The sequence below is a fragment of the Cuculus canorus genome, chromosome 2 (genome assembly GCF_017976375.1).
Source record: "Cuculus canorus isolate bCucCan1 chromosome 2, bCucCan1.pri, whole genome shotgun sequence".
NCBI classification, from domain to species: Eukaryota; Metazoa; Chordata; class Aves; order Cuculiformes; family Cuculidae; genus Cuculus; species Cuculus canorus.
Window position 1 is genome coordinate 140,036,155 of NC_071402.1, and position 15,678 is coordinate 140,051,832.

Here is a 15,678-nt window from a genome sequence, read left to right on the forward strand (position 1 = left end):
AAAAGAGAGAAAAGACAAAAGGAGAAAAGAAAAAAGAAAACAAAGAAAAGAGGAAAGGAAAGAAAAAGCGAACAATATTCTAAATGTGGGTGAATAGATCTTGACTTTGGTTCATTCTTTGACTCATTTAAATAATTTTAATAATTTGCTACTCTATGTGGATTTATCTGATATAGAACTATTCTGCTTGAATGAAATATCATATCTAACTCTGTAGGGTTAAGTTACTGTTTTCAAATAATCTAAGCAATATTATTTTAGGAAGTTATGTTTTGAGAGAAAATGAGTGTGAAATGAAAAAAGAGATAGAATCTGTCATGTGCTTTGAAAATAACTTTAGATGAAGAAGACACAATAATTCACAGTTTTTCTTTTAAGATAAGAGATTCTGCTCTACAGCATCAGTCCAGTTTATTGCATTTTAGTGTGCTTTTTTTTTTTTTTTCCAAGCTACATATGAAAGACAATCCTAGGAACTGAGACCTTTAAAAATAAGCAAGTATGCTGTATATGTGTTGAGGGAGTAACAGCCCAAATCTATTAAGGAAATTGCTCCGAACTTTTTGAAAATATGACTCATTCTCAAGCAATGAAACCTGAATAAGTAGACAGATGATATCAGAAATGTCAGCAAAGATATTAACTGTTCTATGACTTAGAGAAATAGAGCTTCATAGAACAGGTCTTTAAAATATGGCTAAATGAGGAAAAGCTGTGATTTTTCTTCCTCCCATCTCCTATTTCTTTGATTTACATGTAAAATGCAGGACTGCACCCTACTCCTTGTGGAGTAAAAGGAGGAAGTAGAGAAGGAATATACCTCATCATGACATCCTTAATCTTTAAACAACTTGGTCAAAAGCTATCAAAAGGCTTCAATGATAATACTGCATCACGGAAATTGAAATTTCATTCAAATCAGGTTCATTAGTTAACTTCATTTGCACATCATGAAAATAGACTTGATTCTAAATGAGAAAAAATAAACTGAAAAGTAAACTGCCCTCTGGAAAATGCTCTTGTAAAACAGAGAGAGTGCTGTGCATCAGAAGCCAGAGAAGTGAGCACTGACAGTTAAAGTCACATTATGCTCATTCTATACTATGTTTCTGTGCTTTGTATAACACATATCTTGTCTTTAAAATTCTTGATGGTAATAGCTTGCCAGGAGGACGCTGTTTTCAAAGGAACCTGAAAGGGGAAAAGAAACCCTTTTCCCTAATGGTTTAAAAAAATATGTAAGAAAAAATAGTTAATGTTTTTTGAAAACATTCTGTCTCTGATTAAAAAGTCCTCAAGTATATTTGGTTTGAAGAGTCCAGGAATATTTAGCAAATGTTTCTATTGCCTCCATCCATTTGATAAGCTCTGCTTCATTTCCTGTGGCTCTGCTGAAATAAATATCAGATGCAAATGAACTAGGGAAATATTTTGAACCCAGCTCAGAACACAAATAGAAAGAGAGGTGAACATGACGAATAAAATCTAGGTTTTGTTGCTGTTTCACTGCAGATGTAACAAGGCAGATTGCCCCATAGTGGAACCTTTATAACTGCATGTGGAATACCTAGAGTGTTCTTCTGACAGAGAGTGTATTCACAAGAAGTTTCTTTGTATTATCTTGTAATGGTAAATTGCATACTGCTTTTGCATGCTTTGCATTCAGTTCTTAATATTACATTGACTGTTTTGGAAATGTAACTTGGAGAATAATAGTGGTCTCTGCTGCATAGGAAAAATATAAAACCAGGCCACAAATTAAAAATATTCAAGGACAGACAGAAATCTTTCCGTCTCCTTCATTCTTAGTATCTCCAGGTGAATTAATGAAGATACTGAGCCCAGTAAGACGTAGTTCTTCCCTGAAGTTCTCAGAAGAGAGGTTATAAACATTTTAGATCATTCAGATGAAGACAAGCATGAAGAAGATTCCAAATTGCAATGTAATAAAATCATTAAGAAATAATTCCCCTCAGACTATCAGAAGTAATGAATATGAGAAGGAATTTTCCATTATGGTTAGGCATGTAGACCTACAGATTTAAACATGTTCTTAGGAGTAATTCTGACATTTTCTGAGAGTCTTTATTACTTAGTGTGAAGGGACAGTAGAAGACCATGACCCATTGCTGCAAGTCAATGGAAAAACGTGCCCTTTACTGTTAAGTTTTCCCTAATGAGGGCTCATCACCTCAGCTTGACCTTTGACTGTATTCAATCCATAGAGGGTAGTGACATGAAATTAATAAAAACTTTCAGAGCCTTAAATGAAAAGCACTTTCTTTCACATCTGTTTCTAGTTGTCACACTGTGTCTATTTGGCAAGAAATGAAATTTTGTTAGTTGATCTGTCAATAACATTGCACACTCACATTATAAAGTACAGAATTATGAAACAGATTTTATGTTCTGAGGAAGTTTCCAGAGGTGTTGTCATTAATATTCTGCACTAATAAACAATGGACCACGCACCACAAAAAATAAGGCCAAAGTAGAAATATGTGTGATATACTAACAGGTGGTCCTCTACTGTAGTCCATGGTCCATTGTGTAAAGCTTATGGGTATGACCAAGAAATAATCTTCTTTAACAGCTCTTACCCATAACAAGTTTAGGTATTAGGGCTGTTGATACTGCTCAATCCCTTCCCACTGTTCTGGGACTGAACAAATAAGCTTATTGCAATCTGGATCTACAACAAGGCCGCTATTGATAAGTTCGACTACATTTCTTTATTTTCTGCTATAGGTAGAGATGTGTGTTAACAGATTAGCCTGTTTGATACCAAAATAACTTTTCGTCTCTCAAGAGGTATAACTGGGCAACATGGGTATTCCACTTCTGATCCATGGAAACATTTGGACTATCCTGGCTGTTACGATTGTGTTCATGTAGTGAAACTTCTGCCTGCTCTTGTGAAGATGTTCTGCATCTCTTTTCAGACTAGGATGTTCTAGTGGTTCCTAATTAAGTATTAGGTATTGTTATTGAGATATTGATAGGTATATACGCACATAAAGGTTTTGGAAGGACACACCGGTTTTTCAAAGAAGCTATGAAATTCTGTTAGTAACGGCTAAGAGTCACAAAAGTGCATCTACATTTTTGCTTTTGGAAAGATTATTTTCTAGCCATCAGTTGCAAAAGAAAGAGAAATATTTACAAAGTTATTTTCCTAGAAGAGGGATGAGGCTCAGAAAAATATATGGATTTGTACATGTGAATAGGTAATAAATGGACAATAGATTCCTGTATCATGAGTCAGACCAACAAGAAAAGAACTTCTTGATAATGAATAAAGATAAATCTGGGACTACAATATAAAAGACACTTTAAAATAGTTTATTTAGTACTACAGATAAAATTCAACTGAAGAAACAAAAATCAATCACAAAAAGGCAAAATAATCAAAAGAGTGAGGTGTGTAGATCATGAAACAAGAGTTGGACAAAGGCTTTAGCAGTCCTCAACTCATGAGATGATGAGGATTTCTGAATCTTAACTTATGATGTTCTATAGGATGTTATGCAGAAGGAGGTTACAAAATATTAACATAAACTGCATAAGGATTTAGAAGGATTTTAGCAATGATAAAATTACAAGCTTGAGTGACAAGCAGGTTGCGGGACTGTTCACAAAAGTAGTAAAAGGAAGCATAAGAAAGAATGATGAAGTTATTTAAGCCACATTTCCCCTCAACTTAGGAAGATATCTGCAGACATATGTTGAAGAGACTGTATGATATTTTAGTCTAAACAGAAAAAAAATAGTGGTTGTCATGTGTTGGTAATGAATCAAATGAGATCTCTTGCATAATAAAAAAATAGATGAGGTTCTTTGGGGCAAAAATATTGTGTTTGAGCATTATGTGTCAGCGAGATCTCAGACCTCTCCTGTTTCAAAGACGTGCATACATGTAATAGACCGAAGTTATAATCAAGTCTCAGAGTTCAGAAGTGCAATTTAGACTTTTGTTTGTAAAGATAATCTTTTTCCTTTCACATACACTAGTCTTCCAATGCTATTCATGTTACTTTGGAATACTCTGTTTGGCTGAGGATGATAGGCTGGTGGTGTGATGCAAGAACCTGATGTAACCCTCTGCTTAGCTGGAGTAGAAATGCAGGCAATACGAGGATGCAAATAGGAAAATAGATAATTACTGGGTTTTAGGAGTGGGAGGTAGAGCGTGAGGTGAACAAATCTGAACTGGAAGGAAGGCCAAGACAAATGTAATGAGACATAAGGAAGATAATAATGAGTCTTTGATACAAAAGTGATGGTGTGAGGAAAAGAGCGACTAGAATTATGTGCAATCAAGTGTACCAAAGCAAGAAATGCGGAATCTAGGTTCTGATACTTACAAAGCAGAAGAGAGCAAAATCTTGAGATGTGGATGAGTGGCAGCAAGGAAGATAACAACTTTTTCTTTTCTTTTTTTTTTTTTTGTAAAGGATGACATGTAGATAGACTCTCAAGGTTAAATGGAATATAGGTTTTCTGCCCTGACCAGCAGTAGGTAGGATCAACCCCCTCCAGAAAGAAAGGTGACATTTTGGCCTCCACCCTCCTCTACACTGAAACACATTTCTTTTGATTGTCACATATCTCTTTTCCATATCTCTCTTTTATATTAAGACATGCATACAGGATTGAAAAAGATCAAAGGATTTCTGGATGGAATGGACAAGTTAAAGCACAGACTGATTATTTTCCCCTTCAAGACATATTTGTGTTTGTTTTTAGAAACAAACACATTCCAAAGATATGAAAGAAATGCCAAAGCACCAGGCAGATTACAAAAAACAAACCAATAATTCATTAAATGGAATCTGCAAATGATGATCCTGTCATGCCAAGTACATATCCAGAGGAAATGTATAGCTTATACCCCTCAGCCAAGCCAGTGTCACTGTCTGAGGCTGGGAGGGGAGGAGAGCCAAGCTTCCTGTTTTGTCTATCCCTTTCCTACCTCTTTATTGGCTCTTTCATGCAGACTGTGTGCTGCAGGGCTTGTGATTTTGAAGATACTTTTCACTCTGAGCTAGAGCAACCTTCAGGCAGTTATGTAGGGGATGAGCTTCTTTTTCATTTTGTTATATAGAGCTGTAGCAGAGCAAATGAAAAATCAGCCTTTCCCACTTCATGAAGTACTGCTGTTATATACAAACTGCTACTGTTAAATTCAGACAGGAAAAGAATTGTCTCTCTCTTCTGCATTTCATTTGTGTACTCGTATTCAAGAATTTGTGAAGTGCAAGCAGCCTTTGATTTCTGTTGTAAAGTTTCTATCTGAAAAAATTCATTCTAGCAAAAATTTCTCTCCATATTTCAGCGTCTCACTGTGAGAAAAAATACCACATTTCCTATAACTGCATAAACACTTGATATTTTATGTTTATGACACTATATTCAAATTAATTGCTACATTTTATATGAGTATGTCTAAAAAAATATATGATTAGTGTTACTTTCTACTCACAGCATCCTTTACTCCAAACTCCGCATGATAAATGTAACTTAAGTCTGAACAAAATGTAATGTAATAAAATATAATGGGAAACCAATCAAAATGAGGCTAACAGTAGAAGTGAGACTCATACTCTGGTTAACTGTGCTACATTTAACATGTACAGATTTTATGAAATATTTATCTCTGTGAATTTTAAGAAGTTCCACTGACTTCTATAGGTGTAAACTTAAATGCATGTAATTTTTTTATAGATGTGGTTTAATGTTGTGATATATACACGTTTTTAATTTTCCTACTGCACTTAAATACACAGAAGGAATTCCCTTATAATTTAGTATTATCATTATTAACCACTTCAAGTCACCTAAATGTACCACTAATACAGAGCACTGAAATACTTTTGTAAAATTAGTTAGTAATTTCATATAAATAATGTTTGGGAAATTTTACCACAACATAGAGTTGTCAAAGGCAGTTAGAAAATGTTCCAGAGCAAACAAATAGATTAGGTGTTAAAAAGTGTTTCTCTTCTAAGTTTTGTTTTCTCTTTCATGTTAGTGACCTTAAAGCCAAATGTAACTCATCATAACCATTCCTTTTATTTATATCATGGATAGATGAAAGATATTTCCAGACTAAACAAATCACCTCAATAATATGTAGTACTCTTCTGGAATTTATTAAAAAATATCACAATTAATGGAATAGATACTGTTGAATTACTGAAATAATTAAGTTAAATTGTTGACTATGTATTTGATGAATGAGAACATCATTAAAGTTAAGTTAGATTTGAAAGACTGTTTTACCAGTGTTAAAATCAGTTTCAATTACTATATCCCCTCTTTTTTAGCTCAGTGTTAATAAAAATTCATCCATGCTGTGTTTCCAGGTTGAAATTTAAGTGGAATTTTTAGAAAGGTTATCCCATTGGTTCTGTTGTCAGTTCCCTTTAATTGCAGTGATTATAGGCCTGAACGGGGCTTGGCCTACCCTGTAAACCAATGGAACTCTGACATGAATGCATGTAAATAGTCAGGAGTCTTACTGGGAGAAATATATTGAGAAAATCGTAACCTGTTGTCAATGACTGTGGAATTAGTCGTGCAAAGCAACAGCAAAGCCCCATTATATTATTTTCTCTTTAATATAGTGTTTCATTTGTTTAAACCAATGAGACATAATTGAAGATGCAAGGTCTAAACTTGTCTCTGCAAGTGCTTATGCACTCAGTTATCGTGTCTTGTAAAGGGCTGCTATCACCACTGTTCCAATATGAACAGTAGTGTGCAGCAGTAGAGTTATTCTGCTGAATATCTCTGATTTTACATGCAGTTATAGAGTCCTCCCCTGTGTTTTCCATCCTATTTAGCAATTTAAAGTCATCATTGCTTTCAACTAACTCCTTTACATTTAATAATGATTTTACAGAACATCATTGTCAAACCACACTTCAGCATCTCTATGTTTTGGTAGGTCTGAAGATCTCTTCCCAGAAGATACCAACAATTCTGTGAATTCTCTTATTCAGAAACAACTAATATAATATTTTTGTGCATGCTTGTCTGCACTTTCCTATTCAGAATACAATATCTAAAGCATCAAGCTTCATTTTCTTGTCATAAATATGCATAAGAATTTTATTAACATAAATCTAATCTAACATGTTCACTGTGTATAAAAAAATGTAATTGGTTTGCTTATCTGACTATTTTTACTGTTGTCTATATTTTCCTTAGATTTTGCTTGTTTATCTACTATTTTCCTAGAATCTTTGTTGTTCATTATCCTTAGCTGCCTGATGGATTGCATGGTCTTTTTATTAACCCTAGCTGGAGTACTAGTGGGTTTGATAAGAAAACACTCACAAAAAAATTCTCATTTACAGTTTGGATGATCAGTTACATAGTCATAAAAAAAAAAATAAATTGAGACATATATAAAACTATGGCAAATATTTATCTTCAGTGCCATCATATATACATATCATCTATTCACAGCACTTGAAACCAGTGTGTCTGCATTCTAATCTACTATTAAAAAATGAAGCATGTTGTTTACTGCTGACTTCCCAGTTACATGATATGATTTGACACTTAAAGAAAAGCTTTATAATATATTAGCATACCTGAAAATCAGATTGCTGTTACCTTCAACTAAATGATATCAAACATATGGTTATCTTATATTTGTCAGGGTTTTTTTTCCTTGTACTAGAATTTTCACAACTTTTCAAAGATTTTTCCTACCCAATACACTGATTTTAAAATGGTAGACTAATGTTGCATCCAGTAACATATTCTAAACACAAAGAATGAATCTCAATGTTATGTAAAGTTAAATAAAACTCCACCAAAGTGGTCTATTTTGGAGTTCAATCATACACACATTAATTTCTGTAGTGAGACTACTATCGATGTTTATGTGATTTGTGTGATAATCATCTCATTTCACTACTTTTCCTATTATTCCAGCACAGCGCGTGGTTAATATTTCTTGACAGAACTGAAGAGTTGTCTTCCAGTCTTCTCCCTGGTTTTGGTTTTTTTTTTTATTGTTGGTTTTGGGTTTTTTTCCAAAACTGGTATTTGGTAATCCATACTTATATGTATATCACTGTATATATTTTATTCAAAATTCAGACCGATGATGGGATTGTGAAAATTTGGAGTGAATCAGGAGATCATGGTGATGCATGGAACAAAGTTGAGTTACACTTGGGCAAACTGCGGAATTTTGAAGTTATCTTTGAAGGCATTCGTACCAGAGACCTAGGAGGAGGAGCAGCAATAGACGACATAGAGTACAAGAACTGCACCACAAGTAAGTTCAAGTCTCAAAGGAGACATAGGATGCTCTTGCTTTAGATTCATCATGGTGTCACTGTTCTTATGATGAAGGCACTGTTCATAAAAATCATTATGAATACATTGTTTTCACTTTTAAATATTTGGTACCATTTTCTACTCATCCAGATAATCTTGTATGAGAGCTGCATTTTCACACTAAATTATTGCAGATAAATCCAAGAAATGCCTGAGATTTTGTTCCCTTCTTTGATTTTGACTAGCATTTTCCTTCTTTAATTCATTGGTAAATTATCAAGTCTCTGATGTTGTATATAATAATTTTATACAAATTTTGACAGATTATATCATGTGAAACCTATGGTATCCCTGTTTTATTATAAAGACTCTTGCCAGGATTATGAGTTGAGACCACAGATAAACCATTGTCACTACTTCTTTTCCCAGTTGACTTCAAGTTTTAAGGTCAGCAAAGTAAAGAATACCTTTGACTCTCTCCGAGGGGAGGAAAAGAGTTTGCCTTTAAAAAAGAAAAAAAGATTGTAAGAAACAGTGTGACACAATATAAGTGGATTTGTTGAGAGAGGCATTCATTGCTGATATCACATATAAGTTTTGGGGAAGTTATTTGGGCAAGTTTTAATATTCTCGATGTCCATTATCAGTTGGAGCATGGGAAATGCACTACTTGAGAACATCTTTTGATCTAGTTTCATGCGAAAAATGCCAGTTTTGCATTCAGAGATTGCTCTGTGATGTAAAGCAAACGATGTAAACTGGATACAACTTGGAACCTACTTCAGAACTTCACTTTAATAAAACCCTGAAGCAGAAGGAAAAAAATCTTCACTATGAGGGTGGTGAAACACAAGAACAGGTTGCACAGAGAAGTTGTGGATGCCCCATCACTGGAAGTGTCCGAGGCCAGGTTGGAAGGGGCTTTGAGCAAACTGAACAAATGGAAGCTGTTCCCTCCCATGACAGGGGGGCTGGGATTGCATGATCTTTGAGATCCCTTTCAACCAAACTATCCTATGTACTAAAAGCTTTTCCAAGCACATGAATGCTAGTGATTCCTTGTGCTTTTTCTAAGTTTTTCATTGTCCATTGCCATGGAGGTGATTGTTCTCCAAAGAACAAGGGTAGATGCATAAAGATGTCCTGATAGGAGATGGGAGGCCAATATTCTCCTGTCACCTTGAATAACAAAGATGATGTTATTCGCTCTTGCAATTTGTTGCCAAGTTGTGCTAAGATGTATTAATTTATACAGTGGAGTCTAGTTAAACCACACTTCAGGGATTCTGTCCGTTTTGGGGGCTAGAACAACTTCATTTCACAGATTCATGAAGGTATTCAATAAATAAAAATAGGGAGATTTATTTTTCAAGGAAGAAGAAGTCTCCCTGGTAAGTTCATAAAGATAGTATCAGCATATATTCATGTACTATAAAAATATTTCTACTTGCTCCTAATTCCACATATTTTATAAAGAGAAAATAGATATTGTACAAACATAACTGGAAAAATTTCACAAAATTGTCATTGCGAGGAAGGAAATTATTTCAACAATGAGTTGAAAAGCTGTCATTTGAAGGATCTTAAGTCTCTTAAAATGTTAAGATTGATGAAATTTACATTAGTTTTACTCTATGACCCAATGAATCTGAATGTTAATAGTATTTATAACCAATCTTGCATTAAAATACCTTTATAGTGAAACAGTTCAGAAACTAACTTGGATTTATTATGATAGAGCAACTATGTGTTTTTCAGCACTGCTTCAGCAAGGTCTGTTGGCAAAGCTGTTGCACCATGTGCTCCAACTACTTTCACACACTTACAGCTTTGCCATACTAATATTCCTGAGTATTTTGCAGAAAATTATTGTTTATGAAGATGGATGATTAAAAGAGGCTTTTCTCATAGAAGTTTGAAGTCTACAGCTGAAGCTCAATATCATAGAATTGTAGAATCATAGAACAGTTTGGGTTGGAAGGGACATTAAAGCTCATCTACTTCCAACACCCTGCCATGGGCAGGGACACTTCCCACTACACCAGGCTGCTCAAGGCCCCATCCCGCCTAGCCTTGAACGGTTTCCAGGGAGGGGGCAGCCGCAACTTGCCTGGGCAACCTGTTCCACTGTTTCACCACCCTTATTGTGAAGAATTTCCTCCTTATGTCTAGCCTAGATCTGCCCCTCTCCAATTTATTGCCATTCCTTCTAGTCCTATCACTACATGCCTTTGTAAAAAGTCCTTCCACTGCTTTCTTGTAGGCCCCCTTCAGGTACTGGAAGGTCACTATAAGGTCTTCTCATAGTCTTCTCTTCTCCAAGCTGAACAAGTAAAACTCTCTCAGCCTGTTCTCATATGGGAGGTGCTCCAGCCCTCTCATCATCTTTGTAGCCCTCCTCTGGACCCGTTCCAACAGCTCCACATCCTTCTTATGTTGAAGATTCCAGAACTGGACACAATACTTCAGGCGGGGTCTCACAAGAGAGGAATAGAGGGGCAGAATCACGTCCCTCGACCTGCTGGCCACTCTTATTTTGATGCAGCCTAGGATATAGTTGGGCTTCTGGGCAAGTGCACATTGCTGGCTCATGTCAAGCTTCTCATCGACCAGCACCCCCAAGTCTTTCTCTGCACAGCTGCTCTAAATCACATCATCCCCCATCCTGTATTGAAGCCATGGATTGCCCCGACCCAGGTGTAGGACCTCACACTTGGCCTTGTTGAACCTCATCATCTTCACACTGGCCCACTTCTCCAGCTTGTCCAGGTCCCTCTGTATGAAATATACTATAAAAATAACTTATTTTTTCAAGATTTAATTAGAAAAGTTGGAAATCCACGATGCTAATCCTTTACAGAGCTGTCATTTGTATGGTGGATGTTCTTTCACTTTAATTAAATGCGATCTTTACATAATCAGGAAATGGTCAATTACAGCATCGCTGGTAGTGTATGCTAGGCACAGCAGGGTTTTCATTCAAGTTTAGGTGTATGCCTTATGAGAATGGCTTTATAAATATCTCTTTCCTCTGCAGGAGAATCATAGCTCTGTCATATATTTGCTTTGTGTCTCTGTTTATGTACATGTGTGCAAATGCATATCTGTAAGAAAACCAAAAGAAGCAAAACCCCCAAACCAACCTACCTTCCCCCCATTGTTTTCCTGTCTTCACAATCATATTTGAGGTGAAACAAAAGTCAAGAGGGAATCATTGCTTCATCTTTAGCACCTTTCACACCACCTCCATGAATGATTTTTTTTGCCTTCTACTTCACAAGCTGAGATCTGCTTGCTTAATTTTCTCAAGACTTTTGGTATGCTAACCTTCCTGTTGGCATGCTGACATGAAGGTGCCTGGTCTGACCTTTTCATTCTTGTTATTGATTCTTTGCCTTTGTAGAACAAACAAAATACATTTTGCCAAATTCTCAAAAATAACATTTCCTGCCTGACCCAAGCCTGGGGCGTTCAGGATAAAGCAAGCATGTCATGTCTAAATTGCTTTTTACAGAGCACAGTATTCCCAGTTTTATTGTGTCTGTTGCAACAAAGCTAAAAGACAGCAAACGCAATCTTACTGTGACCAAACTCAAGGAGAAGAGTAGCATACAAACCAGAAGGGGTCATGGGTTTCTTCTCCACAAAACTACTTGATTTACAACACTTCTTCATGTACTGTGTTTGTAGCTGCAGAATTGCTGAGCTAGACATATGGCCAGGGTCCTCTAGGGGAAGTGAAAGCCACATCTGCATTTTCCACTGAGACATCACATTAAACTAATATCTTAGGTAATATTATGGATATGCTAGCCAAAGTAATTACATAAGCAGAGGAATAGGCCATGCACAGAAACTGAAAATAATTAAAAATCGAGTAAGAGGTTTTAAATAAAAAGAAGGGAATGGAAATGAGAAAGCCTTAAATTTCACATGAAAAAAAAAAAAATGCTTGCTTCCCAGCAGATGGAAAGTAGTGGTGGGGAAGGATTTAGAACAGCTCTGGATCTTTCAGATAGTTTTGGGTAGCCTACTCATCACAGACTGTCCTTTTGGAAGCTAGAATGGGGTTCCTGGATCATGGTTCACAGTCCACAGAATAAAATTGCTTGTTTGTAGAAATAACGTAATCAAGTGGAAAGAGTGAAGAGGGAGACAGTGTAGACATTTTTAACGTGTAAGTATTATAACTGCCTTTTTTGCAGTACAGTAATATTGAATGGTTATAGCAGAGTTTAATATATCGGAAGACTTATTTTATTGTTCATGTGTTTCCCTTCAGCTTGCTTTCACACAATGTGTTACAGAACAAAGCTGTACACATCATAATGGAACCTGCACAGAGATGGATTAGTTCCGTAGAGTTCTTTGCTCTTCATTTACATAGCTGCGATTCACAGAGCTCCTATAATGTGTGCATTTTCAACTACTAAAGGAGAATCTTTTCACACTTTCTTTTCAAAAATTAGTTAGTTAAAAGTTTCAGTAGCGGTAAAATACTACAGTTAACTTTATTTGTTATGATCTGGGCTTCTGGGATCTTATCCTGCAGAGGCCATTTCCTTCAGCTCTCACTAATTTTTATGAGAGTGATGGTCAAGAAGAAACTGTGGCTTTATTGGAAATACAAGAGGCTTTGGAAATATTGTAAAAGACAGAAAAAGAGAAGGTATAAAAGATTTATGACTTGCTAGTGAGAGCATAAGTTATGTTTTGATAGTAAAAATAATGTTATGTTTTGATAGCAAAAATAATTTAAATTCAAAGTCTGATATATTTTTATCTTGCCAATTTAATTGAAAAATGTAAAAAATAGTGGAGTTAAATCTCAGCCAGGGAAAGATTGCTGTTAACATTAAAATAATTTGTCAATTAATTATATTTTTTTTTCATCTTCTTGTACAATAATTCTTTATACACCTTTAGTGACAGACTATTCTATGTGATCTAAATGAAGTTTAGAGTGGCCACCTCTCATGTTTTCAATAATTGACTTTGACCGTGCATGAGGTTATCTGCAGGTTATAAAAATATGCCTGCAATTTTCCTCTAATAAAAAGGTAAAATGCCTATGAGTGTTGTACAGAATAATCCCTTATGATAATCTTATTTTTGAGCCTTCTGACACCTTTGTCATGATAACATCTAAAAATCCTGTCAGACACAAGCTATGCTCTGATAACCTTAAAGACCACTTCAAGCATTATTGATTTGCTTTTCCAGCTGATGGCTCACTGCCATATAATAGTGAATCAAGAGTGCAACTCATCACACATGTTGTTGCCAGAAGTCTGGATGAATCTTGTACTCCAGATACAAAACACAGACCATAAGTATGGACGTATGTCTTACTCAGCCATGTCATGCACACTAATTGTGGTATCCAGGAGCACCATCTGAAAAACTAACAGTGAAAGATAAATGAAAATAAGTGAAACACAACTTTAAATCCATATTAAACAGAAATTTCTAGGATAGTTGATTATTTAGTTGATTTATGTATTTTTCCATAGTCTGGTAATTCAGTGTGATAAAAGCCCAGGAGGAAGAAAGAGCAATTGCAGCTCCAGTAATCTTTGTGACTTTTCTGTTTGGGACCAGAATGCACAAGATTTTATTCTCCTATTTAGGCTAAATAGGATACATATTCAGTCATACTTGAAATGATATTAAAAAGATATTTGGGTTTTAAAAGAAAGTAAAATCAAAATACTACAATACACCTATTAATAGGAAATAGTTTTACCAAACTGAGCTGAACAGAAATTTTCTTTAAAATATGATAAAGCTTGCTTTGCCTGGAGGTAAACCTTTTCTTTACCTTTCTCCTCATATATTTATATTGCTCCTCACTTGCTGTTTATAGCAAAGACCATAGGTGAAGGTACTGCAATCCTTTGAACAACTTGGCTTCCATGCTCCCATCAACAAGAAGCTTTGAAAGTCTCAGCAGAGAAATCCTATCTCATTAGAATTCCATCCTAGCTTTCTAGATCACAGAGAAAACTACTGAAACATCCTAGTGTTCGGGTGTTCAGGTCAACTTTTTTTCTTTTTAAAATAAGCCAGTGTTTCTTTTGAATCCTCAGCTATGTATCTTGCAAAGCTTTACATTTAGTGGAGAATTTACCTCGTTCTGCTCAGATACTTGAAAAAATTCTTATAGGTTCAAATTCTTATAACAGAAATATTCAGTACAAACCTGGCCCTGAAGTGATTTGGAAGGGAATTGAGATAGAAAAAGCTGCCAGAGCTGATTTAGTCACTCAAGATACAAATTTTTATTCAGTGAGAATGTATGTCCAATTACCTGGAGGGGTGTGTGAACTTTTTATTATTATTTATTTTTCCTCTTCAAAATATTTTAATGTTTTATGACCTTTTTCACCTGTTTTTGTAAACAGGTCAATGTCAGAGTATTCTGACATGAAACATTGGAATTGCTAAAACTGGGACACTGGCTAAAACTCAGTAAAAGTACTAAAATTATGGTAAAATTCTTATTTATTAGTCTTATGCATAGGGTTTGCCTTTAGAAGGAAATTATTCTTTAATTTCATGGTGAGCTGTCAATTTATAAACTGCTGATATCCACTGAATCTGCTTAACTGCAGAGCAAGAAAGCTTATTTTGAGAAGTCCAATAACTTTTGGTAGCTTTAACTTAATCTGTGTTACTCTAACACACTTTAACATGACTGTGCTTTATCATTTTTGAGTGAAAATCTTACAGAACTGAGATCTCATTACATTCAGCAGTTGACACACAATTTGGTTCTACACAAGTAATAATCTCCCTTTTGCAAATTTGAAAGCCAGCCCATAGCTGCCTTCCACGGGACATCCTGAATGCCCTCCTACAAACGACTGTGGGGAAGGCAGCATGCTGAAGAGGGATTTGGAGGAAATGCAGGCTCACTCAGCCCAGCTTGCCAGGGCTGACAGAGTTACACTTGCGGAAGACCTGAATACATACACAAGTCATGTTATGGTCAAGATGTTTGCTTAAATGGCATTTCATATTAAGACTTGCTAGAAATGTATGAAGAATATAAATTCATTATTACCAAAGAAGTAAATATTATATAGCCCAGTACTGCACAGAAGTCATTTACTCACCTTAAATACTCCAGTATTGCTTTTTCTGTTTGAGATTATGTAAAAAACAAACCCTGAGAGCTTAACCAAAAGATTTTTTTGCCATCTTTCCTTCTTTTTTTGCCACTCTCGGATTGTTATTATGTAAACACTTGAGGTCATTTGCCACAGATTTTGAATCCGAGAAACAAGTTCTGGCTTTTACCTAAATTTTCATGAAGGGACCTCAGTGACTTTTTCAGTTTCTGTTTATTTCATGAGAAACATCTGAAGACAAGCTGCT

At 35.4% G+C, this 15,678-nt stretch overlaps 1 protein-coding gene across 1 annotated transcript in view; it reads left to right on the top strand.

Moving 5' to 3' along the window:
* MALRD1 (MAM and LDL receptor class A domain containing 1) overlaps positions 1-15,678 on the top strand; it is a 244,603-nt gene that overhangs the window by 138,918 nt on the left and 90,007 nt on the right. Inside the window, exon 28 of the mRNA XM_054060854.1 lies at positions 8,116-8,296. Within this exon, the coding sequence (XP_053916829.1) occupies positions 8,116-8,296 (181 nt within the window). The remainder of the gene's footprint in view (positions 1-8,115; positions 8,297-15,678) is intronic.